Below are 25,160 nucleotides of genomic sequence, written 5' to 3' on the forward strand. Positions count from 1 at the left end.
GGTTTTTAACTCCCGCAAGTTGCGTAACGGCGGTTTAGTAAAATGACGCAGTTAGGTGTCCTACAATAAGTTATGGGAGTTTTTTTGGAACCCACGCTATTTTGAACTCAGAGTTGCGGTGGTTTTTTGCCCTCCGCTGTTTGCGGCAGTTTCAACTAAATTGCATCAGTTTCTAAAGACCTCCAATGGTTCTATGTTACAGCAGTTTTGATTCAGGTTGTGGGGGTTTTAAACCCCCGCAAATGTATTATACTTAAAACAACTTTTTATTTTGTTGGAGTTGTGAACTCCCGCAATTTATAATGTAACGCCAAAATAAGATTTACTATGATATATATAGTTTTTTCTTATTTTATAAAATATTAATTAGAATGCAAAATTTAATAAAAGTAAAATTCTTTAAAGTATAAATCTAAAATATAACCCATTAAAATAAATAATAAGTTTTTTATATTATAATAAAATACATAATATCTGAATCCTCACTGTCTTTATATGTCTAATCCTTAATATTAAACAAGCTAAAATAATATAAACTCATAACTTCCACTAATAAGTTCACTACTTGAATAAGTTTGTTTAGTAAAAAAATGCAACATAATACCCTAACAAATGTGCAACAATAAACAACTAATCAATCTTTAAAACAATACTAAACAATGTCTTCACGATTTTCATTGCTTCCGTCTGATGATGTTCTTCCTTTGTCGGTGTAATAATTTTGTTCTCAACATCATTAGCCTAAAATAAATTAAAAACAGAAATATCAACATAAAAATTGTCACATCTATGACACTATAACGACAATTCAAATAAAAAATAATTTAAAAAGGCATTAACATTTCCTTGTGTCAAAAACTTGAACAACAAATTAGTAAGAGTAGAATGTAAGGTTAGAATATACGAGACTAATACCATGCTAGAACATTAGCATAATATAACAGTTATCATTTATCATAATTTCAAAATTATTAGTGCAACATAAAATCGACAAGAGAAGGCAATTTACCTGAGCTCCATGGTCAAATATACTAGTAAGTTCAACAGGAATTCTTCCTTCTTTAGCAAGAAAATAAGCCTTGAATGTAGTCAATGTCCCATCAAATTTAGACTCCAAACGTTTAAAATCAGCTTGGAAGTAATTGGCAGTAGATGACATTGAAGTTGAAGAATTAGCTAACTGGCTAGGATGATTGGCATTTCTGAAAGTATTAGTAGGTGTTGCTCCCATTCCCATGCATCGCACCCTACCAGAATGCTCCTCTCTAAACACTTTGCCAATAGCATCATTTGTGGATGGTCCAGATTCATTTTTCTCATTTTGAGCAATAAGTACTTCAATTTGTTTCTACAGTTGAGATTTAAATAACAAAAATTTAATAAAATAACATTAAGGTTTGGCAGTTTTTGAAGTTACACTTTTTACTAAAATAGACCAAAAAGTACAACTTACCGCTATATTTCTTGCTTCATCAGTCACAAACGACCCATCTTTTTTCTTATGAGTTTCTATGTACATTTTTCCACAGCTAATTTTTCATCCAGTTTCTAAAAACTATACAAAATAGGATTAGTAGTACATGATAATACGGCTAATTTTTTGTCCAATTTCTAAAAACTATGCAAAATATGATTAGTAGTACATGTAACTAAGCTTTTGTTATTAATTAGTAGTACATGATAATATGATTCATACCATTAATAACAATAATTGTGAGTGGTTGTGGCATATAGATGACAAGGTATTCTATGGAGCTTTTAAGAAGAGTTCTATTATATGAACTTGTCAAAATAATCTAAAACTGACTATCTCTATTTTTTTTATATTCATAATTTAACCATCTAGATTTTCTTATTGTATTTACGAATTTAGCACTTAATTTTTTCTAATCAATTCCCACAAATCAAATCTGCAATACCGAATTCTACCTCAGGTCACAAAAAAATTCATCTGTTGGTATAAGAATAGTAAGAAAAATAATTTCTACTAGTCTAAAACATCATGATAGGTCTAGAGGAGGAAAAAAGAAAAAAAAAGGTAATTTATAAAAATTGAAAACTTTAAATTTTTCAAGATTAGATTTACTTCAAATTTTCTCACCAGATTTTATTAATTGGAAACTGAAGAAGGTCCAAGTTAATGAAACATGAAGCATTCTCTGTTTCAAATGAGTTTGGAATCGCTAAATATCATTTCACCTTTTAACAAGCTAAATATCAAGTTCGGAAAATTCAATAACACCTAACAAATTAATACGCTCAATTATATGCTATCAAATTGTTACCTTTGCATAGAAGTACAATTGCAACTATCAACGCGAATAGCAGCAGCAATAGAACGCGAACAACAGTAGCAACACGAACCCGAACCTGAACACGAATGCGAACAGAAGTAGCAACACGAAACTAATCAGTACAATATCAGGAGTCATGTGTAAGAACCGAGACTAATTAATCGTCTAATTAAATAATTAATATTGCCCAAAATAGGATCCAAAAATTTAGAATGAGAATTGGAGGATTTAAATAAGATTTTTAGACTCAGTAGATTTTTCTGAGTCAGAAAATGTATTTTCAGCGAAAAACCAAGAATAACCGCGAACCGGCAGCCGAACCAGTCGAACCGGTTTAAGTCTGTCCGGTACTGTGCAAGAAAAATTAAAAACAATCAAAGATGGGCCAAACGAGCTAAAAATTCTAACGGGTTGGACCGAACCCAAATTGGGCCCAAGCCCAACATATATAACTCAATTAATGAACCCTTTCACTCTCAAACACACACACTAGTTGAAAAGCGGAAGAAGGAGAGAAACCCCATTAACACTATTCATCATCAACTTCCCAAGCTCATAACATGAGTTACAGAGCTCCGATCGCAGCACCGTTTGCGGCCACGCGATCTTCGTGAAGAGCTCTACAAAATTCACCCAAGAAAATGGTAAGAAAATCACAAAATTTCTCTCAGTTCTTCCTTCCAAAATTTCGAAATTTAGGGCTTTGTGTTGAGTAAAATTTTGTGATTTTGGGTGTTTAGGTACACTCTAGCACTTGATTTCTATTGGGTTTTACTCCAATCATCATTGGGTAAGGTGAGCACTTCAACTCTCTTGTGGTTTGGTGGATTTGATGAATCCTAGGTTGAATTGTTGTAAATTATGTGTATATAGATTGAGATTGTGACTGTTGGCACTTAATTGGAGTTTTGGAGTAATTGTTGATGCTTGTTGGAGTTGATTGGTGGCTTGGATTGTGGTTAGAAGCTTGAATCGTGCTCAATTGGGGTTTTGGTATATATTGGGAATCGGCCAAGGTATGATTTTGGTTTCCTCTATGTAATATATAATATTTCTTGACGCTTAGGCTAGTGACCCATAGGATATGATTGAATTAAATTGGTTGTTGGAATTGTTGTATGATGATGTATGATAATTTGATTATTTGGGTTGTTGATGAATTGAAATGTTGATGTTGATAGTATGGTATTGAAGGTTGAGGTTGAAATTGATTATGACGATTGTTGGTAATGGTGGAATGATATTTGATTAATATGTTGGTTGAAATATGAATGTATTATTATGTATTTGATAATGGGAATTGATGATTGCATAAGGTGGAGTGGTAAAGTGAGGTATGAAAAATGGTAAAATTTGAGGTGGGATGGAGTTAATGTGGTTTTGGTTGGTCTTGGTTGTGAAAATTGGAAAATTGAGAATCTTGTGAATTTTGGTAAAAACTGGTTTTTTTGTGAACTTTGATGGGTCATAACTTGTGCCTCAATTTTCAAAATTTGTTGAAATTTATTTAGAATTAAAGTCCATTGAAAGATCTTCAAATTGATATAAAGTTTGTAAAATTTGGATTTTTGTAAAAGAAGTTATAATCATTCAAAGTTTGGTGTCAAAACCTGAATTCTGCAATGTTGCAGAATTTTGTGATTTTTGGTTTGTGTGCGCATGCACACCCCTGTAAGTTTTTGAACCTGTGCGCACGCACAGCCTTGTGCGTACGCACACACAGAGGAAGGCTTACTGATGGGAGCGCTAGCACACCTTGTGCGCACGCACCGTTGGAAGGTGTATTCTGTTGAGGGCGTTCACACGCCTTGTGCGAGCAAACAGAATTGGAAAATTTTACACCTGTGCGTACGCACACCTCTATGCGTACGCACACTTTTTGAAAATCTCCTTGGGCGTGCGCACACATAACCCTGTGCGTACACACATGCCCTGTTTTTCAACTAAATTCTTGTTTTAAACTATTTCAACTTTTCAACAAGCTTGTAACCTTCCGTGACACTATTTTAAGACTCTTTGACTTATTTTCGGGTATCAAAACATGGGAAAGGTCCAAGAAAATTTAAATTGGTATTACTTTGAAAAGTTAGAGAATGGAGGCTTAGGTTTCTGGTGTACTGAGGATGGCTGTGGTGGAGTGAGAAGGAAGAATGGTATATGAATTGAGAAACTGATGAACTAATGAGTTCGGAATGGAAATATTGAATTGGCAGTGGTTGAGATGAGTCGAGGACTCGGAATTACAATGATGAATCATTGATATACTGAAAATGTTTTCTGAAAACCACTGTATCACTGTTTTATATTGATATTGTTGAGACGCTATGCGCTCGGCAGGGACGGTGGTTGAATCCCGCCTGTCGAGGTAGCAGTGGCGGCGTAAGGGTGGTGGTTTGTCCCGCTTGCGTTGAGATGTGAGGTCCGTGGCAAGAGTATCCCTCTCGCATCCCTTCGGTTCACTAGAGTCTGCAGGCACAAAATCCTGGATGGTGTTCCGAGCACCATATCTCGGGGGTTCCCAATTATGATTCCGAAGGGCGACATCTCCATGGAGATGTGTCGGGTTGGCAGTTGAACCGACAATGTGATATCACAGCCAATAGGACAGGCATTCATCATATGCATCTTCTATCTGTTTGTATGCTTTGCCGACTTGAAATTGCTTGCTAATTGTATAACATGCCTAATTGCCTATTTGAATTACTTGATATATATGCTTATACTTGTGTTTTACTTGCATTGTAATTAATTGTGTTTTCTACTGGGATTGAGGAGGTTCGGAAGGTGGTGACGATGGGATCGCATGGAAGATAGGTTGGTGAAGGCTGTGGGACAGCAGAGAACTGTTAGATTAGAAAATCCTTTAAGTTAGATTACCCCTTTTATTATGTTAAGGTTTTAAGTTATGCTTTACTGTTTTAGTTATATTTTACGATGAATCTTGTGATGGATATGAAGTTCTAGGATTGCCTCTGGCGTCCCAGAGTCTTATATCTTTCATCACTGGACACTATTACCATACTGAGAATCTCCGGTTCTCATACCATATTCTGTTGTTGTTTTTTAGATGCAGGTCGCAACCCATCTCGGTGAGTTGTTTCGATGGTGATAGAGCGGAGGATCCTGGATATATTTTGGAGTCTTTTTTTTTATTTTGTTTATATCTCATCTTTTGTATTTACTTTTACCTAGAGGCTTACTTTGAGAGAAAAATTTGTATAAGCTGTTTTAAACTTCAGATTTCTGTATTGTCTGTATATAGCTAGCCGGCTTAAACTCCGCGAGTCGTAGCTAGATCCTTATATTATTATAGTCTTATGTTTTGTTATATTATATATATCTTGTGCGTTAATTTTGTAGCTTCGTGAGTATGTTTTGCGCTTTTCAAATCCTGTTTTTGAGTTATATCCTTCATCAGACTTCTAGACTATATTAATTCTTCCTATATATTATATGTATAAGTTTAGAACTGTCGTAACCTTTGATTGACCTTTACTTTACGACACGAGGTAAGGCTTAGGGTAATTAGGGTATTACATCATGCATGAAACTAATCAATGATGCTATATAGAGTGCTTTCAAATACTTCAATTTCAAACGGATTGAACTAACTAAGTTATCAAGACCCTCCAACCACTCTTATCAAGTTCAATTAGCCAAATACCAGAGAAGTGGATACAAAGAAAACAAGAAAATAAAGCTATGTCCAATTATTATAGCACCAATATTCATTACTAATCATAGTTTAAGAATTCCAACTTTCCCTAAGGTTTTGAAGGATAAACAATTAGACATTCAATAATAATTGGGAGTTTAAAATAGTCTCCTGAATATTAATATATAACTCATTTGAATTTTTATGTCTTATCATTCTACAAATCTTTTATCACTATTACTAAGTTATTTATCACCTTACATTTACCATGCGTGTTATCAACTTATCATTTTTTAATTATATTTAATGAACCTCTTTGTGCTGCCTTGCCATTAAGACCAACCTTAATTCAATGGAAAAGTATGAGGAGTCAATAGAATATTTATACAATGTGTACAATGAAAGTTTAGGGAGTATTAGAGATATAATCATTAGTGTTACCTTTTTCCATTAGTTGAAGCTTTTGGGATGAGTGGTATCATGACATAGTATTAGAGCACTAAATCTGAAAGGTTAAGAGTTCAATCCTTGGTGAACTCCAAAATTAGTTTAAGTTTTTTTAAGTTTTTGGAGGATGTTCATTTTGTAACTCAAACCAATGTCAGTAGAACTAATAAGAGTATGTATATAGTACTCAATAAATTTGAAAATTTAAAAAGTATTAAAAAATTTCTATCGACTTAATATGAAATTTATAAAAAATAAAAAATATATATATAGAGTGCTTTCAAATACTTCAATTTCAAACAGATTGAACTAACTAAGTTATCAAGACCCTCCAACCACTCTTATCAACTTCAATTAGCCAAATAACAGTGAAGTAGATGCAAAGAAAACAATAAAATAAAAGCCATATATGTTTGATTATATTTTACTAAGTTTCTTTTAAAGCTATGCCCAATTATTATAGCACCAATATCTATTACTAATCACAGTATAGAATTCCAACTATCCCTAAGATTTCGGAGGATAAACAATTAGACATTCAATAATAATTGGGAGTTTAAAATAATCTCCTGAATATTAATATATAACTCGTTTAAGTTTTTATGTCTTATCATTTTACAAATCTTTTATCACTATTATTAAGTTATTTATCACTTTATCTTAACCATGCATGTTATCAACTTATCATTTTTAGTTCTATTTAATAGAGCTCTTTGTGCTGCTTTGTCATTAAGACCAACCTTAATTGAGTACATGTTTCAAACTATTGTCGATAAAACTAATAAGAGTATGTATATAGTACTCAATAAATTTAAAAATTTAGAAAGTATTGATTTATAAAAAATGAAAAAACAGAACACTGGATCAGAGTCAACATTGAAGAAAGACTCAAGCAACAATTCATTTAAATAGAGGACACATTAACATAAATAAACAAAACTCTGTATAACCATCACAACAAATCCCTCTTTCGTTTTCTACTACACATGCAATTCAAAAATCAGTATATAAATCCTAATAATTTTCATATGTATATGCTATCAAAGTGTTACCTTTGCATAGAAACACAGCTGCCACTATAAATGCAAACAGCTACAACAATGGAGCGCTACCAGCAGCAACAACACGCGAACGCAAACAGCAGAACAAAACAAACGCGAGTAGCAGAGGCACGAACAACAGCAATCAATGAAGAAATGTGAAGAACGAAGCAATTACAATATTAGAAGAGTTGGAGCAAAAACGGTCGGATAAGGGGAATTGGATTTTGCGGGAAGAGGATTTTGCGCCTCCCAAATTATGTTAGCGAGTCTTTTTTAATTGAAGGGGATTGTTAAAAATCCTGTTATTTAAAATTAAAACTCCCGTTAATTAATTTTTTAATAAAATAAAAGAAAATATTTTATTTTCAAATTTAAATTTGCAGGAGTTTTTTAAAACTTCCGTTAACAAATTTCTATATTATAGCCTTTTTTTTGTAGTGTATATAGATCTCTTCTTATACACTTGTTTATTTTGCTCCTCCTAGAGGTTTATGGAGAGATAGAATTTTGGCTATGTATTTTGGATTTTGGATTATGTATATACATATATAAATATTCTCCGGCCAGCCTTATCTTCGCAGGCTGAGTTAGGAGCTTGTTATTCTGTACTTTTGGTCCTCTGTTCCCACTTTCTGTTTATTTATATCTATAATCTTTAGATTTCTTCGCACACAAGTAATCCGTATTTCTGAGCATTGTGCTTTTTATTTTGTGATTTTTTTACCGTTTTTCAAGGCTCCTAGTATATATCTCCTTTTCATTATTATTAATATATATATATATTTTATTTTAGAGGTCGTAATACCACACCACCTCTGTTTTATGGCTTAAGCATAAACCTCTGTGTGTGGTAGGGTGTTACACCTTTCTCTCCAATATCACGTCTCTCCTAATGATCACCTTCTTTGATTTTGGATATACAATTTGTATGCTTTTGATTCTATGCAATAGTCAATTAAAATACACTTCTCGTCTTTGTCATCTAACTTCTTCCTTAACTGGTATTTTGCAAGAGTTGTTTTTTTTATTATGATTATTTTTGTTGTTTTTTTACAATATCTCACGGTCCGACAGTTAAGGTCTAATCCGTCGCGGATTAGAGCTCTATTTAAGGGTTTGTCGTTGGCCAATGAGTTGTTGCATGCACAAGACGAGATTCGAATCCCCGACATTTATTTAAACAGACAAGTGAGTTAACCACTAAATCAACCTAACTTAATTTTTTTTAATCATTTTTAAAGACATTCAAAATAAAAATTTTCCATACTAAAATTCATGTATGGGCCTTTGTGGAATATGACTTGCATTTGTTTGTTGAAACATAAACACTAATACATAGATACAGTGATATATGTTCACTATTTGTTTGTTGAGATACAGATTTTTAACATGGTGATACACATATATACACAAAATTTATGTATTTCGTGTTCCTCCTTAAAGTTAAGACACGGAGACACAATAAATGTGATACAAAATTTGACTTTTTAACCCTTTTACTTTCTGTTCTCCCTCATCCCTCCTCCCTTCTCCCTCTTCCCTCTGCTACTAATGCTCTTTTCTCTTGCTTCCTCCACCACTACCGTCGGGCCTTCTTCTCTTCGTCCTCCCTATCTCATTCTTCAGATCCTCTTCTTTTTTCGTCTAGATCTGCACTTTCACACATGGAGTTCAATTAACCATTACCCAATACACAAATTGAAACACAAAGAAATCAATGGAATTGAAAAACTGAATATGCAACGAGGCCGTGCGAGCGATAGATCCTAGTCGGAATTAGAGACCATTAGTGGAGATGACCAATTTTGTGGTTATCGATAGTGGAGCAAGGATGGAACCAATGTCCCAGATGAGGACGATGGCAGGACCGAAGCTGATTACAGAGCCGTCAACAAGCTACTGAAAACAAGCCAACTATTGCTTCTAGTCCCAACTTTCATTATCGAGAATTTGCATCCCTTCTCACAAATTTAAATTGCACATCTCAATTCCTAGATAAAAGATCATGAAACTTGAAAACAATGACCTTATTCCAAACAGTAAAATAATTATGAATATTTTTCAAAATCAAATATGCCTCCAGAAAATCTATTTTGTAGATCACTCATTTGTAACTAACTTTTTAAATTAGCATAAGATTTTGTTACATTAAACAACGCACAACGATATTAAAGAGAGTAAAATTGACATTGGTTTTATACATCTATTTATACATTATCACTAAGTCATTTTGCATTATCATATAATTATGGTAAAGACTTTGTTAGGTACATAATAGTTTTTGAAAATAATGTGAACAATGGATTCTAAAATTGGCCCAATAAAGTAAAAATACATTATACCTCTAAATTACCCATCTAAATTTTAATATTAGGATAACCATCCGCACACCTAATGAATTAAACATCTAATATATTCATTGTTCACATTGTTTAGTATTTTTATCGTCTACCTATACTTTTTCTTATGGCAACGGACTTAATTAAATCATTGGCAACAGCACTCCATTCATGTGATCACCAAAAATATTCATCATGTATTTATGCCATGCCATTACTCTTAAAATTTAAAAGGATTCGTCAACTACAAAGTAGATTATAATAGGTTAGAGTATAATAAATTTCATTAAATGTCGAAAAAGTTATATAGGTGCAATTTCATTAATCTCGACAAAAAAAAATAATCAATTTTTCTTTTTGTCGATAAAATAATCAATTGAACATCAATATAAAAAATTTGACACTAACAATTAAATTTATTTTCTGTTCAGTTGCTCAGTCTTGGAACGGGTCAGGTGTACTTGATGCTCAAAGATGGTGAGGATGCTGGGTTCGGTTCGCCTTTGCGCATCAAGGTCTCCCACGCCAATCGTGAAGAGGATGAGGTCGGGGAGCGAGGTCCCGCTGTGTTGTGATTTGGTGTGGAGGGGGCCACCTACAAAAGGATTCCGACACCCAAGTCAGTGTCCGTACAAAGAAGGCAATTAAGGTAAAGAGTAGGTGACGTACCTGGGGGAGGGGTAGAGCCCTCCTCATATATAGTATGTACCAGGCCAGGTCCCACATGAGCAGACCCACCTTCTAGGAAGCTTCCTTCCTAGCTGTTAGATGCCTCGTGAAAGGGGAGGTGACATTCGGGTCGCCTCCTGGTTCTGATCATGTGAGGCCGTCGGGTCGGCCGGCCACTCGGATACGGGCATTAGGCCAGGTGGGTTGGGCCGGAACAGTGCCCCCAACGCGCCAGCTATGGTCGCTAGCGCCGTTGCTGGCGCGTTCCATTCTACTTTCTCCTTGGTTGGGTTCCCACGTAGTCGGCCGCTCGTGATAGGGGTGTGCCCCCTACGTGTGTGCGGGTTTCGTCAGTTCCGAGGGAACGTCAATTGTCGCCTCATTCTTCGCGCATGACATTTAATGCCATTATGACTGATTTGAAAACCTAGGTGAAAATTCCATTCTGCCCCTGCCTTTCGCACTTCTCCGTGTCAGTTATTCTTCAGTTTTCATTATTTGTGTTTCATCTTCTTACTGCTTCAGACCATTCCTACATCCTTCTGAATCCCTTCTGCTCTCTCTCTTGCATTTTTCTTTCTGATCTCCTCAATCCGCTCCAATTTCGCTACGTTCCTTCGGAGATTGCCATTTCCTGATTGCAATTTTCCTGGTAAGCATCCTTTCTTGGTATCACAAACGGATGAATGTTACCTTGCTACTGTTATTACTGCTTGCTTTGCTACTGTTTCATGTTTTATGTTCCCTTAGGTTGTCCATGCCCTTTTGCTTATGGCATGCCACCGTTAGTTAGGTTTTGGGGGGGGTTACAATTAGATTTGTAGTTATCTAGCCTTTGCTTAACTGTAGATGAACCGTAGATGAATCTACTGTAACACATAGAGTTAGTTCCGGCTTTTCCATTTTTTTCGACCTCCCGAAGTTATTAACTAAGTGGTGCCCCCACTGTAGGTATGGCACAGCGTCCTCTTGCGAGAGCTCCCGTAGATCGATATGCCTGGGTCACGTCAGACGTGAAGGATACCCCTTCGCGAATAACTCTTGAGGAGCTCACAGAGTTTCGTCAGACTGACCAACTTTGAGGGGGAGGTCCCGAGGAAGATTGTTATGATGTGTTCGTTCCTACGGACCGGGAACGGATATGTCACCTTAACTTAAACACCCCCAAGTCGTTGACTGGATCTGGATGTACAAGGTGATGTTCACCAGCCTGGGGTTCATATCCCCTTCTCTTCCTTTCAAATGGCGCTACTAAACCGGTGTGACATGGCGCCATCGCAGTTGCACCCGAATAGCTGGGCCTCCATCTAATGCTTCGAGATGGTATGCGAGTACTTGTAGCTGCCAGTATCGGTAGAGGTCTTTCTGTAGCTTTTTGTCTTGACGAACCCTTCCAAAGAAGGGAAAGCCAAAAAAAGGTACATGTCTTTCCGGGCAGCCCAAGATAGGAGGAACTTTGGCTTGTTCGAAGATTCTTTTCATGACTTTAAAGGGAATTATTTCAAGGTACGTCCTGCGACGGCTAGCACCCATTCTGGCTAACCTTGAAGGGAGAGCGCCTTATCCTAACCTATTGGAGTTTTGGCGCTGGGGCCAACGCCTTGACGAAGGTGACTTACAAAGGCTTGATCCAGCAGAATAAGGACGTTATCGACGTTCTGTTGGCCATTTTTGGTAAAAATAATGTTAACCCTCACCTCTTGATGGGTGATCGCGAGATAGGTAGGAGTTACATAAGTGGGTGGTCGGCTGGCCATAGCTTCCTTGTTTCTTATGCTTGACTTATTTGCTTATTTGGTATCTTGCTTAACGAACTCTTATGTGTTTCCTCGTTTTAGTGTCCATAGCTGCCGAGACGACCGGACTTGAGGATTTGATGGTCCATTTTCTTCCAGGTCATAGCGACGACAGTTCTACCACCCCTACTGCTAAGGCGCCGTCTTCACCTACACCTGAGGTTCAGTCAGCTCCTCCTCCTCCAGTGCATGCTCAGGGCCACGACCAACGCGAGGCGGGCGGAGCCCGTCTTGGCCCAGGCTCGGGTTCTAGACGGGAAGTACCGCTCGTTGCTGCAGGAGGTCGCAAGCCTGAAAGTCAAAGTGGAGACTTTAAAGGGAAAATTGGCTGACACTGAGGAGAAGTTGAAAACTTCCAACGCGACCGTGGCCCGCCTTACCTAGCGGGAGATGACCCTGGAGAGCCAGCTCGCCTCTTCCCATGGTCAGACTTCTGCAGTAGAGGCCAAAGTTTCTGGCCTGGAAGCCAAGTTGGAGGAGGCCGTCAAGTCGGTGAGGGAAGCCAAGACAGAGGTTGTGGGACTGAAGAGGGAGGTCGTCGGTTTGAAGAAGAAGAACAAAGAGACAGTCAAGAATGCTCGCGAGGTGATTTCTGGGACCGAGGAAGCGATCAAGGCCCAGGTTAAATTGCTTTCTCCTAATTTTGACACCTCCGCAATTGGTGCTTTCAAGACTATCAGGGATGGTCAGATTGTTGACATCCCAAAGAAGTGACTTGTAGATGCTTGTAGTATTTTCGGCCGTTGTGGTCTTTTGTATACTTTGGATATGGGGTTTTATACCCGAACTGTTTACCGTTTTGGTAGTTGATTAATTTTAAGGCCGACTCGTGGCCGTTATCAACGGTTAACTTTAAAGCCGACTTGTGGCTGTTATTATCTGCTTAAATTGCGTAGCCGTTACTTCGATAGCCGTCAAATAGTAGGCGCGATCTTATCGGCTCCCGGGGTGATCAGTCTTGGGGTACCATTGCGATAACAAATTTTATGATCCATAAGGTAAAACAATTGAATAATGCATTAAAAACGGCAAATCGAAAATAAGAAAGAAAATTTAAACGAAACACGATTAGAGCATACTTAGTGGCAGCCTAAAAATGGTCGTGGGGCCTGTTGCAAAGTTTTAAGAGTAGAACCTCTTTAGGTTTCCCGCATTCCTCGTCCTGGGTACCTCTCTTCCGTCCAGTCGTTCTAGCTTGTATGCCCCGTTTCCGACGACCTCTCTTACCCTGTATGAGCCTTCCCAGTCAGCAGCCAGTTTCCCTTCCCCAGGGGTCGGTAGGCCCACGTCGTTGCGCCGTAGAACTAGGTCATTTGGTTCAAAACTCCTCTTTAGCACTTTGGCGTTGTATCGTAGGGCTATTCTCTGTTTCAACGCCGTTTCTGACAGGTGAGTCATCTCCCTGGTCTCATCGACCAGATCTTTCTCAACTACTTCCTCGACTCCACCAAGGAGTAACCGTGGGCTTGGCTCCCCCACTTCCACGAGAGTCACTACATCGACCCCATAGGTAAGTCAGAAGGGCATCTTCCCGGTGGAGGATTGTGGTGTTGTTCTGTAAAACCATAAAATTGATGCAAGTTCGTCTTCCCATCCTCCCTTCTTCTGGTCAACCCGTTTCTTAAGGCGTTGGAGGATGACTTTGTTTACGGCTTCAACTTGGCCATTAGTCTGTGGGTGCTCTACTGACGAGAACCTCTGTTTTATCCCTAGGCCAGTAAAGAATTCACCGAACCTCTTATCGGCAAACTGTGTCCCATTGTCTGATATTACGACCTCCGAAATTTTAAATCTGGAGATCACTTAACTCCACGTGAATTTTCTGCAGTTGGCTGACGATATGCTGGCCAGCAGTTCCGCCTCGACCCACTTAGTGTAGTAGTCAATGACCATGATCAGGTATTTCACCTGCCCGGGACCTATCAGGAAGGGCCCCAAAAGGTCAACCCCCCACTGGCTGAAAGGTCGGGAGGCTATCAGTAAACTTAACTCGGCTGCTGGGGTCCTATAAAAATTGCCGTTTTCTTGACACTTCTTGCATCTCTTCACGAATTCCTGGGAGTCCGACATCATCGAGGGCCAGAAGTAGCCGGCCCTAACGAGCTTCCAAGCTAAGGCCTTTCCGCCAATATGGTGGCCGCAACATTCCTCATGGACCTCGCTCAAGACATAGTCTGTCTGATCGGGGCACAGGCACTTCAGCAGGGGCTGACTCAGTCCTCTTTTGAACAGTTGGCCCTGTACTATCGCGTAATTTGGCCGCTTCCCTTCTTGTCACTTTCGCCGCCCTTTCATCGTCAGGGAGCTTACCGTTTTCCAAGAAGTTGGTAATCAGATCCATCCATGAGGGGATGTCGGCTGCTTGGGTTACGCACAAGGTAACCGTCGATTCCTTTACCAATCCTTGGATCAGGGATCGGTTTCCTAACTCAGGCTTCGTGCTTGCCAGCTTTGACAGGAGGTCGGCTCGTGTGTTCCTTTCTCTTGGAACATGCTGCACCACGACCTTGTCGAATTCCTCACTCAAATTTTTTACCCTTTCCATATATTTTTGGTTCTTACTAATATTTCTAAATTTAGTTAGATTTTTGTAAAATGAAAAAAATCAAAATCAAAATCAAATTAAAGACCATATTCATTCTCTCTCTGTGTCTCTAATTTTAATATTTTATCTTCTTGCTACAAATTGCAAAATATTTTGTTGGAAAATCAGCTTTGTCTCCCCAGAAGGCCACACTGAGGTAGCGTTTGTTTGCGAGACAGAGACCAAGAGACAGAGATAGAAATCCAATTCAGTATTGTGTTTGGTGTAGAATTGTACAAGACTGATTTATGTCTCACTATCCTATTTGGTTTGAAATAAAAATAGAGACTAAAATTTTAAAATTACAAAAATGCCCTTTATTTTAATTAAGGGCCCTAACCCCCAATTCCAATTTCATTTTTGTCAGCAAGCAACCATAACCCCCTTTATCCTCTCCTCTGCCCTTTCTCCTATCTTTTCCGATGAACGAATCCTCTACCGCCGGTATCACCTCTAAGGGTCCGAACGACGACGACGCATCTCCATCAGTTCAGGTTCGTGGCGCTAGCTGTCCCCCAAGGTTTGTGACCTTGCTGCCATTTGCGCGCCTGTGGTTTGCGTCGCCACCGTCACCACCGTTTCGGAGCTGTTTCTCTGGTCTCCGTTCTTTCTCTCTCAGCGGACATGGTATCTTTTGTCAATTTATCTTATTTACTTGTTAATTTTATGAAGTTCAAAATTGATAATTTCGTATAGCATTTTTGAATCCCTAATTTTCTGATTTGTGAATCCCTAATTTCTGATTTGTGAATCCCTCATTTCCATTTGGGAAACCATAAATCATGAAAAAAAAAAGAAGTTACCAAATTGCAGTTACTCTTTGTTACTTGACCTGAGGTGTTAAATTGTTCTCCTAAACTTGATGTGCATGTTATCGCTATAGAGATCAAAGGTGCAAGTTTTTTTTATTATTGTTAACCACACCAACCTCCTAATTCCACCAGATAATAATATATTCATTAACATCATCATGGATACTACTACTAATTCCTTGAAGAATGTTCTAAGTATTTGCTTGACTATAGTTAATGGTAATTAATGCTACAGGGATCTTTTTGAGAAGCGTTGATCTTTTCAACGAACCTGTTGATGATCAATCTTCAATAAGAAGAGAGAAAAGGAGGCCATTGCTTGAAGACACTTCATATAAAGCCTAGTTTCTGATCCATTTTATAGTATTAGTAATATTGTGCTCAAACAGTTGTATATCCCATATATGTGTATTATCTTTGAACATCCACATTGTTCCTTGAAGAGGAAAAAATTGGTAGCATCCACGTTTGATACTCTGTTGCTGAAGACGAGGGTACTGATGGCCTCACCTTTGTATCAAATCAGATTTAATGATATTATTAGATGAAGTCACCCTTTTCAAATATTTTTCCATGTAATTACTGTGTAACTATTGTAATTGTAAGATGTTCGAATGTAAAGATGTGATAACTCAGCAATTTAAGTTGTAGTGTGACCTTTGAATTGAAATAGGCATGCGACAAAGTGTGTAAATTTTTGTTAAATATAAAATAAGTATATGTTTCAATATGTGTATACATTTATTTTTAGTCAAATTTGCATGTATGATGCATTTTATTGCTGAAGAAAGTTGTTTTATGTTGTGATAATATTGCAACATGTGAGTCACTTAATTTAAGTTATTTACTCGAAAGGGATCAAAAGAGATTTAAGCATAAATGGGTTGGGTATATGTCATTCTTCTCAATTTGTAACTTAGTATATATTCTTTCAAAATTTGAATGTATTCTCAATTTAGGGGTGCACAGACCCGGCCCGGCCCTGAACACTTTAGGGGCTAATTTGGTGTGATTTTATCGGGTTTAGGGCCAGGTAAGGGTCTCAAAATTAGACCCGGTCATTATTTCGGGTCGGGTCCGGGCCATAGCTCGGGTCACCCGAAATCGGCCCGGTGACCCGGTCATCATACACAATTAATATTGTTATTAGTGATGGATCATGACTATTCTTAGGGGTGTACATGGCCCGGCCCGGCCTGAAGACCCGGCCCGGCCCCGAACACTTTAGGGGCTAATTTAGTGTGATTTCATCGGGTCTAGGGCCGGGTAAGGGTCTCAAAGATAGACCCGGTCATTATTCCGGGTCGAGTTCGGGCCATAGCTCGGGTCACCCGAACTCGACCCGGTGGCCCGATCATCATACACAATTAATATTTTGTGTTATTAGTAATGGATGATGGCTATTCTTATATAGAATTTAAATATTGTAAACCTTAATATTTTGTGTTATTAGTTATTTATAAGATTATAAGTTAATGTTTTATGTTTAAAATGCATAAGACTTTAGACAAATGCATAATATTGTGTTATTTGTATTGATTTAAATATTTGGTGTTAGACAATATTAGTATTGATTATGGTTACGCTATAATTTTAGAGAAGGGTTGGTTCTTGTTATATTTTTTTAAGTGAATTTTACTATATGAATTGTGAAATAAAGGTTGGAGATTAGGCGATTTTTACATGCTAAAGACCCGGTTTTTACCCTGTTTTCACCCGACCCGAAGGTGCGTAGGTTTTATCGGGTTAGGGTCCAAAAATTAGACCCGGTCTATATTTCGGGCCGGGTCTGGGTTAAGCCAAACCCGGTGTGGCCCGGCCCATGTACACCCCTAACTATTCTTATGTGGAATTTAAGTATTGTAAACCTTAATATTTTGTGTTATTAGTCATTATAAGACTATAAGTTAATGTTTTATGTTTAGAACGCATAAGACTTTAGACTAATGTATAATATTGTGTTATTTGTATTGATTTAAATATTTGCTATTATTAGACAATATTAGTATTGATTGTGGTTTTGCTTTAGTATTGATTGTGGTTATGCTTTAATTTTAAAGAAGGGTTGGTACTTGTTATATTTTTCTAAGTGAATTTTACCATGTTAAATAATGGTTGGAGTTTTGGAAATTTGGATATTTTTGCGTGCTAGCTTACAAGAAGGTATCAACGTAATGTAATGTTAACGGCCCGATTTTTACCCGGTTTTCACCCGGTATAATTGTGGCCCGAAAGTGTATTGGTTTCATCGGGTCTAGGGTCGGGTTCGGGTCTAATAAATAGACCCGGTGTATATTTCGGGTCGGGTCTGAGCCACATCAAACCTGACTTCACCCGGCCCATGTGCACCCCTATCTCAATTTATCTACTATTCATGCTTTGGCATTCAATTGTTTTGCTTTCCCTTTCTTACTCAGCACTATGTCCAATTAATTGGGTTATAGATCGTAATAAGACCAAGTGTTTTCTCCATATTAGGAGACCTAAACTTAGAATGAATCAAAGACCCGTTGCTGAAGATTCTACAGAAGTTAGTTGTGATAGCTGAAATAGTTAATCTAGTTTACTTAAATCATTTCTGAGAAGTTAGTTAGATGACCATAGGAGTTATGACACCAAAAATACAGATTATGGGAGTTAGAATACCAAAAATATTGTACTAAGCCAACAAAACCTACTCAATACAGACCAAAATAAAGGCAATACCACACTACTAAAAATATTGTACTAAGCCAACAAAACATATTCAATACAGACTAAGATAAAGGCAAATACCAAAATATCCAGCCAAATGTATACCAAATATAAGCTTTGTACGTTAAACCATGTAAAATATTACCATCTCACAAAATAAGCTATCCCTATAGTGAAAAACTTAATATCCTAAGCCAAATCCATATAGCAAGTGTCGATCAACAGTCAACTTCAGATAATGAAATGCACAATGACAATTTTCTGTGAATCTAACAAGCCCCAGAAGTGTGCATACACATTTGGACTCTCAGCAAACTTCCGACCGCTCCATTTCTTCCTAACAAAGTCATTACATTAAAAAACGCATAAACATTCAAATAAATCTGACACTTCTTCATGCAAAATCTGCTATATCTTCTTAGAACCAAAAATAAGAATAAGAAACTGGAATCAAAAGACATGTAACTCTATTTACTTCTCTAAATAGGAAATACAATAGAAACATAATAAAAATGATAATATCGATTTTCCTCTCTCATTTCATATACTGAAAGTGACATTTTCGGGTACTTTAAACACATCAAACTCTTCCAAAAGACAAAAAAGAAGGAGAAAAAAGAGGAGATAAAAAGTACATAAACAATTTGGGTTTAAATTAGGGCTGGACAAAAAAATCTAAATCTTGAATTTTAAACTCAATCCAAATCACATTGCATTAATTTTATGGTTTGGTTTTTTAATCCAAACCATTTAACCAACTTTAATCCAGATTTGGATCCAAATCCAAATTAGGATCCAAAGAGAAAAAAGAAATTCTGGATTTGAATGATCAAATCTTATACTCACATAATTACAATGCTGATTCGGAACCAATCTCTCGTACAAAATTTTTCTTGAGATAGATGATGGTGTGACACTGTCACACTGACACATAATGAAGGTAACGTTTTTGCTAAATAATATAATTCTTTTTATTACGTCCCCAATCGGCCAATTTGGTGTGTGTTCCAAAAATAATATTGTGATATTGTTGGAAAAATAAATTGATTTGATTGAAGAAAGATTTTGATTCCTTTGGTACAATCATGTATGAGCAGGATTCATGTATTGTATTTGTAGGCTACGGATATGTTACTCCTACTTTTATGTGGGAGTAACATTAACCATTCTAAAAATATTTATAAATAGCACCCTGTTTTTTGATTTTTGGAAGAATTTATAATTAAACATTTACCCCTGTATTTTTTCTTTTTACACATTCTTCGTTTTTCTTTTAATCATAGTTTCAAAAGAGACGAGACATTTGCCTCTGCTAGGGTTATTGCCTCCTTCACCATCGTCGCTCGTTCTCTATTCCTCTCCCTCTGCGGTCGCTCGTTCACTATTCCTCTCCCTCTGTGGTCCCTCGTTCTGATCATCGTACACCATCGTTGGTTCTCTGCTCCTCACCGTGCGTTGTCGCTACTGCTCTGCTCCTCCCCGTGTCTCGCGGTCGTTGGTGGGTGGTCTCGCCGTGTCTTGCTTCCGTGTCTGCTCGAAGTCGAAGCAACATTTCTTCTCTTGTCTGGACTCACTCCGACTCTCTGCTTTAGTTCGGTAGTTCAATTCAGGTATCTCTCTCAATTTAGTTTCTTTCTTCTCAAAGTTTCAATTTTTCAATGAAAAAATAGAAATAATCACTTGTGCTTCAAAGCTTCTTCTTGTGATGCATTATAAAGGTCAACCTGCTAATATAATCACTTACACTTCCTTGTTGGATGGGATGTTCAATATCAAACAAGTTGACAAGGCATTTGTGTTATTTAATCAAATGAAAAAGAGTGGCATTGACCCGAATATAGATCGACGGGCTCTGCAAAGAGGGCTTATTTGAAGAAGCATTGGCCCTGATGTCAAAAATGGAAGACAATGGTTGCTTACCAAATGCTGTGACTTTTGAAATTGTTATTCGTGCTTTGTTTGAAAAAGGTGAGAATGACATGGCAGAGAAACTTCTTCGGGAAATGATTGCTAGAGGCTTATTGAACGGATGAATGAAGGTAAAATACATCAACTCAAATTGAAATCACCTCTCTATTGTTGCAGAATATGTATCATATTTCTGTAAATTCTATATCTGTTGGGTCACAGAACTTTGGCAATGCCATAACATCAATACCATTGATGTCTTGACTATCTCATTTTTATTCAATTAATTTTGAACTTTCAATTTTTGTAATTGCTATCATCCTTTTTAATTCCACTATGCTTTATTGATTCTTTAGAGGATATTCCTAGTTGTAGCTTACAGGTTTAGTGTTTAAGATCTCTTTATATTAATTAATAGTTCTTTACTGTTATCCTATGAGATCATATATCTTAACTATTATCATGCTACAAACTAAGAAAAACAAAAAAGAGTGCTATAAACATTTGCAAATCCATTGCATTCTGTATAAGGAAAATTACATTATTATGAAAAATGTGATTCTAAAATGAGTTTGTTAATAATTCGGTTATGGTTTCCCAACTTCAAATTTTATTGTTAGTTTGCTTGTTGATCAATGACTTCTCTATGGAGATTGGCAATATTTGCTTTACACTGGATTTTGACCTGCTTAAATGAGTGTGGTTTGGCCACCTAGGTATTTCAAAGCAGATATTTTTCTGCATCAATATTTCTCTTGCCTTGATTTTAGCTTGTAGTTTTGGACATCTAAACTTGTGTCGCAAGAATTTAGTTCCTAGCACGGTAACTTACAACATTCTTATTGATGACTTGGGCAAATCAAAGAGAATCTCTCGTGCTTTAGAGCTTTTAATTGAGATGCATGATAAAGGTCAACCATCTTCTATATTCACTTACAATTTCTTGATAGATGCTTTGTGCAAAAACCGACAACTTGACAAGGCACTTGTGTTATTCAGTAAAATGGAAGAGATTGGCATTAACCAAATATACACTCATACAACATACTTATTGATGGCCTATGCAAAAGTGGAAAACTTAAACATGCTCAGGAGAAGAAATTATCATCAAAACGGTTAATGAGTGGGAAGTTATCAATGTGCATAAGTTATATGGTTGGGGTCAATATAATTTATTCGCCTTGGATCCAGGAATGAGATAAAAATTCATTTTCTATCACAAAAGAGCCCTAAGCTATAAAAATTCCCTAGAAATGTAACAGTTAACAAAAATAGTAAAACAATATGAAAAATAGTAAATCTCCTTTTTTCATTTCAACTTCATCTGGATTGATCCTCTTCGGCCCTGCTGTCTTACATTTTAGACACTGAATATTTTTGGAAAAATTCATAACACTGCATCTGCGGCAAAACCAACGAGAATATGTCAGCAGATCATAAGGAGCAAGTGGGACAGTTTGCCATGCATAATTGCATATGGTCAACTACGAAAGTAAGAGAACAAAAATCATAGAACAGTGTAATTCACATAATTCTATTGATATGGACCAAACTTATAGTGCTTTCAAAAGGAACCTTTACAAACAAATGGAAATCGAAAAAAAGCTAGTAAGCAAGTAAAACAGCTGAAGGACTTACCCCGGACATATCCAATCTCCTTTACTTATTTGATTAGTAGGCAGATCAACGTCCTTTGACTTATCTTCATTACAATTTAAGCATTGTGTATTCTTAGACAAGTTCATAAAATTTCATCTGCAGGAAACGTGGAAGCATACAAAAATGAGAGAATCAACTTTTACAAATGAATTTTAAGCGGCCAATATGTAAATTGTAGACGTCAAAAGTCATGGAAATATGCACCAAGAAGATTTTGAAAGCTCTTTATATATATATATATATTCATGCTACATAAATGCATAATTAACAAGGGTATAGACAAGTCACAAGTATCTACAGGCCTAAACTACTTCTGTTTCTTCAGAATGAGCACCATCTCTTAAAGCAATTTGCTTGAGAGAAACCTAATTAGACAGGTGAAATAGGTAATCATCTGACAATAGATTTTCAAAAGAGATGACATTGTTTTAATATATGAAAAATAGGAGATCGATCACTAAGTGCTTATGGACAAAGAATTAGTTCTGCTTGCATATTAACAATTAAGAATGTCTTCCAAATTTCATGTGAAAATGGAGAAAACCTATAACTCGCTTTGTTGTATATTTTTTAGTCCTTGTTTAGGAGAAAATGGAAAATGGCTCTTGCCAAGATTTCGTAATCATTAGAATATCCAAAAAGGTGATCATGATTTGTGTTCTACCGAGTGAAATCGTAGTATGATATTCAGATTTTCCTCATTCATACTACACATCTTGGTAATCAGAGTTTGTATATAAGAACGTTGAAACTTTAACAAATGAGCGTTTTATATATTCCCTTCCCTCATTTGAAATTTTGGCCTGATTGGTGTATTTGCATATAACCATACTCAAATGGTATGAATGTATGTATTCAAAATTAGATGCAAAAGTATAGGGAACCAATTTTAAATTAGCCAACATTAACCGACTTTAGGATTAAGAGTTAATTTAAGATACAGAATTTAAGATAAACAAAATAATTTTAAAAAAGTTAACTGAAAAAAGTTGGTTCCTGACACATTATTCAAATAGAACTTTTTGCTTGTATTTCTCTCCTTGTTATGCTAGGTCATCCGACATCACTCCGAAACCTTTCATAAGCTTAGAACCCAGCTGTAAGCTAATCTGAGTGATTGTTAAAAAAAGAAAACAAAAAACAAAAGACTTAGATGTAGTTTCTGCATAACTATTGAGCAATGGCAGTTGCAAGCTCCATCGAGTAGGACAAAATGACAAGCAAGAAAAAGCGAATCAATACCTCTGCATTTTCCAAAACGGCATCTGTTGCACCTGCTTTCTTCAGATCTAAAAGATGCTCAAGATCTTTAGCTCTGGCATAGATTGGGATCTGCGGATTTTCATCATAAAGTAAGCAATCCAGATAGGATAAAGCAAACTAAGGGAACAAGAAAAGGCAAATCAAATAGTTAAGAACTTTATCAGCCAAACTCCCTATTATTGGACCTAACAATATATACCCTAAGTTGAACGTAAAATGAAATTCTTGGATCTTCCTAAGATAGATAAATGGATCGGTTTAGAAACAAAAAATATATTTAGTTATCATATGTCAAATTGGTAAGCAAGAAAGTGTAAAGGGAGGGAAAATGAATATTACTGCAGGGTAAGTAAACCGTAGCCTCTGAACAGTTTCCGCTGTCTTTTCCTTTCCGGTGAACATAACCATAATAGCTTTTGGAGAAGAGATACCGACCGACTGAAGAACAGCAGGATGTGATCCATCCCCATAGTGAATTGGAAAGCCGGCTTTTTTAGCAGCCTGCCCAGCAATTTAACAGTAAAAGTACATGTTAAAATGAAGTGGATATCGACCAAAAAAAAAATGAAGTGGATAAAACATTGAGATATGAAGAGAAATATGTTTGACTTCAAATTAACACTTATTCTGCTGCCATCTCATGCTACACACAATTACATAGAGAGCATGCGTTCAGCGTTCTACTCATGAAGTTCAAGAACTCTTCAGAAAAGAATAAGTCGTATGCATATTTCTAGTAGGTAACAACTAAGCAGAAAGCTTAAGTACACTGACATTTACTAGTGCGGGGTCAAGATCAAAAGCCAAATAAGGCCATCCTGCAGCATCACTGTCTCCTCCTGAAGCCAACGGATTGGAAAGGAAATTTGCAAGGACCTCCATACCAAAAGCATATGTTTAAAATTTAGAACATAGTACATATAAATGGCAGGTCTAAGCATGGTAAGTATAAATTGCCAAGTATAAGCATGCAAAGGGAGAAACAGATTATAGCCAAAGAACGAGCAAACAAAAAAGTAATACAAATATGTTCACCTCAGCGGTGAAAATTAGCATTCATGTCCTCCCAGGGGATTCATTGCCACCGAGGGTTTCAAGAAAGCCAGAAGGATCAATTTTCGCTTTCTCAATGACAGAAAGTGCAGACAGAACCTTCTCTGCTGCTACCTTTCTCGTCTTAGCTGCATCTTTTAGCACTTTTACACTTTCCTCTACTTTCTAAGCAGACATGAAAATAAATAAATAAAGCATATCAAATTCAAATCAAAACACCAAGGAAACTCGAAGCAGGGCAAAAATCATTGCCTGAAAAGCTACCCTAAGGATTCAAAATTCATCATCTTGACTATTCTAAAAGAATCAAACCGAACTGAAAAGAAGGCAGAGGAAAAAGTATACCTTGCTGGGTTTGTCGTCCTCAACAAGAAGTGTGGTTGAGGAAAGTTGTCCTATTTCAGTGTCATCAAGGGTCGCTCTGGTTCTCGTTCTTTCTCTGCGAAATTTAACAGGGTGGTGATACTGATAGTTCGTTCCTCCGAGAATGTGAGGAGCGGCGGCGGACGCAGGGAGCGGCGGCGTCTGATGCGTGTTGTGGCGGCGAGAGTAGGCGAACCAGAGATAGAGCATAGGAAGAAGATGAGAAAATGGCGTTGATAGAAATTGATTCTATAAACGTTAGCAGACCTTTCTTCTTCTTTGAATCTAAAACTAAAAGATAAAGAGAAAAAGTGTAAATAACAAAAGTTAAAGGGATCAAAATCTATTTAATAAATTTTTCAAAAAAAAAAAACGAGATACATTTTGTAATTATTTTTATGATGGTTAATGATAAACCTACAAAAATGTAGGAGCAAGGAATCCTTAACCGTATTTGTAAGGTTTTTTTTTAATTCATACCCACATAACTGAAAAGTTGGGATTCTCCGGGTTATGTATATAGATTTCTTATTATTTCTGTAAGTTTAATCTCTTGAATTTTAATTTTAACTGTTTTATTA

The 25,160-nt window shown here is 36.8% G+C and overlaps 2 protein-coding genes and 1 long non-coding RNA gene across 11 annotated transcripts in view; 1 reads left to right on the forward strand and 2 right to left on the reverse strand.

Annotated features, from left to right (window-relative positions):
- On the reverse strand, nt 547-7,688 carry LOC107648567. 6 transcript variants are annotated; one of them, XM_021105291.1, is made up of 5 exons: nt 7,449-7,688; nt 2,286-2,370; nt 1,454-1,548; nt 1,010-1,348; nt 547-741 (listed from the first exon to the last, which is right to left on the reverse strand). In XM_021105291.1, the coding sequence occupies exons 3-5, from the start codon at nt 1,517-1,519 to the stop codon at nt 631-633; spliced, it is 516 nt and encodes a 171-aa protein (XP_020960950.1). In that variant the 5' UTR covers nt 1,520-1,548; nt 2,286-2,370; nt 7,449-7,688; the 3' UTR covers nt 547-630. The 6 variants fall into 6 exon arrangements, 4 of the variants coding, with proteins under 4 accessions (XP_020960950.1, XP_016207868.1, XP_020960949.1 ...); XM_016352382.2 differs by having other exon boundaries at nt 1,454-1,555; XM_021105290.1 differs by lacking the exon at nt 7,449-7,688 and adding an exon at nt 2,779-3,812 and having other exon boundaries at nt 1,454-1,555.
- On the forward strand, nt 19,546-20,672 carry LOC107605589. Its single transcript, XR_001612536.2, has 2 exons — nt 19,546-19,943; nt 20,052-20,672. It is a non-coding gene; the product is annotated as an uncharacterized LOC107605589 (long non-coding RNA).
- Nucleotides 21,362-25,160, reverse strand: part of LOC107605588 (K(+) efflux antiporter 3, chloroplastic) — a 5,875-nt gene continuing 2,076 nt past the window's right edge. The window contains exons 2-7 of one of the 4 annotated variants that reach the window (XR_002349531.1): nt 24,562-24,870; nt 23,938-24,039; nt 23,503-23,664; nt 23,143-23,232; nt 21,880-21,996; nt 21,362-21,642 (exon numbers count right to left, since the gene is read on the reverse strand). Coding sequence is in view for 3 of the 4 variants with exons in the window: in XM_021105293.1 (XP_020960952.1) it covers nt 22,944-23,009; nt 23,143-23,232; nt 23,503-23,664; nt 23,938-24,039; nt 24,562-24,789 (648 nt within the window). In the remaining variant the exon portion in view is untranslated. Of the gene's footprint in view, nt 21,643-21,879; nt 21,997-22,774; nt 23,010-23,142; nt 23,233-23,502; nt 23,665-23,937; nt 24,040-24,198; nt 24,382-24,561; nt 24,871-25,160 lie in introns of those variants that run through there. The other 3 variants (XM_021105293.1, XM_016307503.2, XM_021105292.1) reach the window with 3 other exon arrangements.

Source organism: Arachis ipaensis, chromosome B06, assembly GCF_000816755.2.
Source record: "Arachis ipaensis cultivar K30076 chromosome B06, Araip1.1, whole genome shotgun sequence".
NCBI classification, from domain to species: domain Eukaryota; kingdom Viridiplantae; phylum Streptophyta; class Magnoliopsida; order Fabales; family Fabaceae; genus Arachis; species Arachis ipaensis.

Bases quoted from the DNA above. Each gene is read 5' to 3' on its own strand.
- LOC107648567 (XM_021105291.1), bottom strand. From the start codon at position 1,519: ATGTACATAGAAACTCATAAGAAAAAAGATGGGTCGTTTGTGACTGAT. The intron at 1,349-1,453 runs GTAAGTTGTACT...TCTCAACTGTAG, and splicing joins ATGAAGCAAGAAATATAGCG to AAACAAATTGAAGTACTTAT. The intron at 742-1,009 runs GTAAATTGCCTT...AATTTATTTTAG, and splicing joins TATTTGACCATGGAGCTCAG to GCTAATGATGTTGAGAACAA.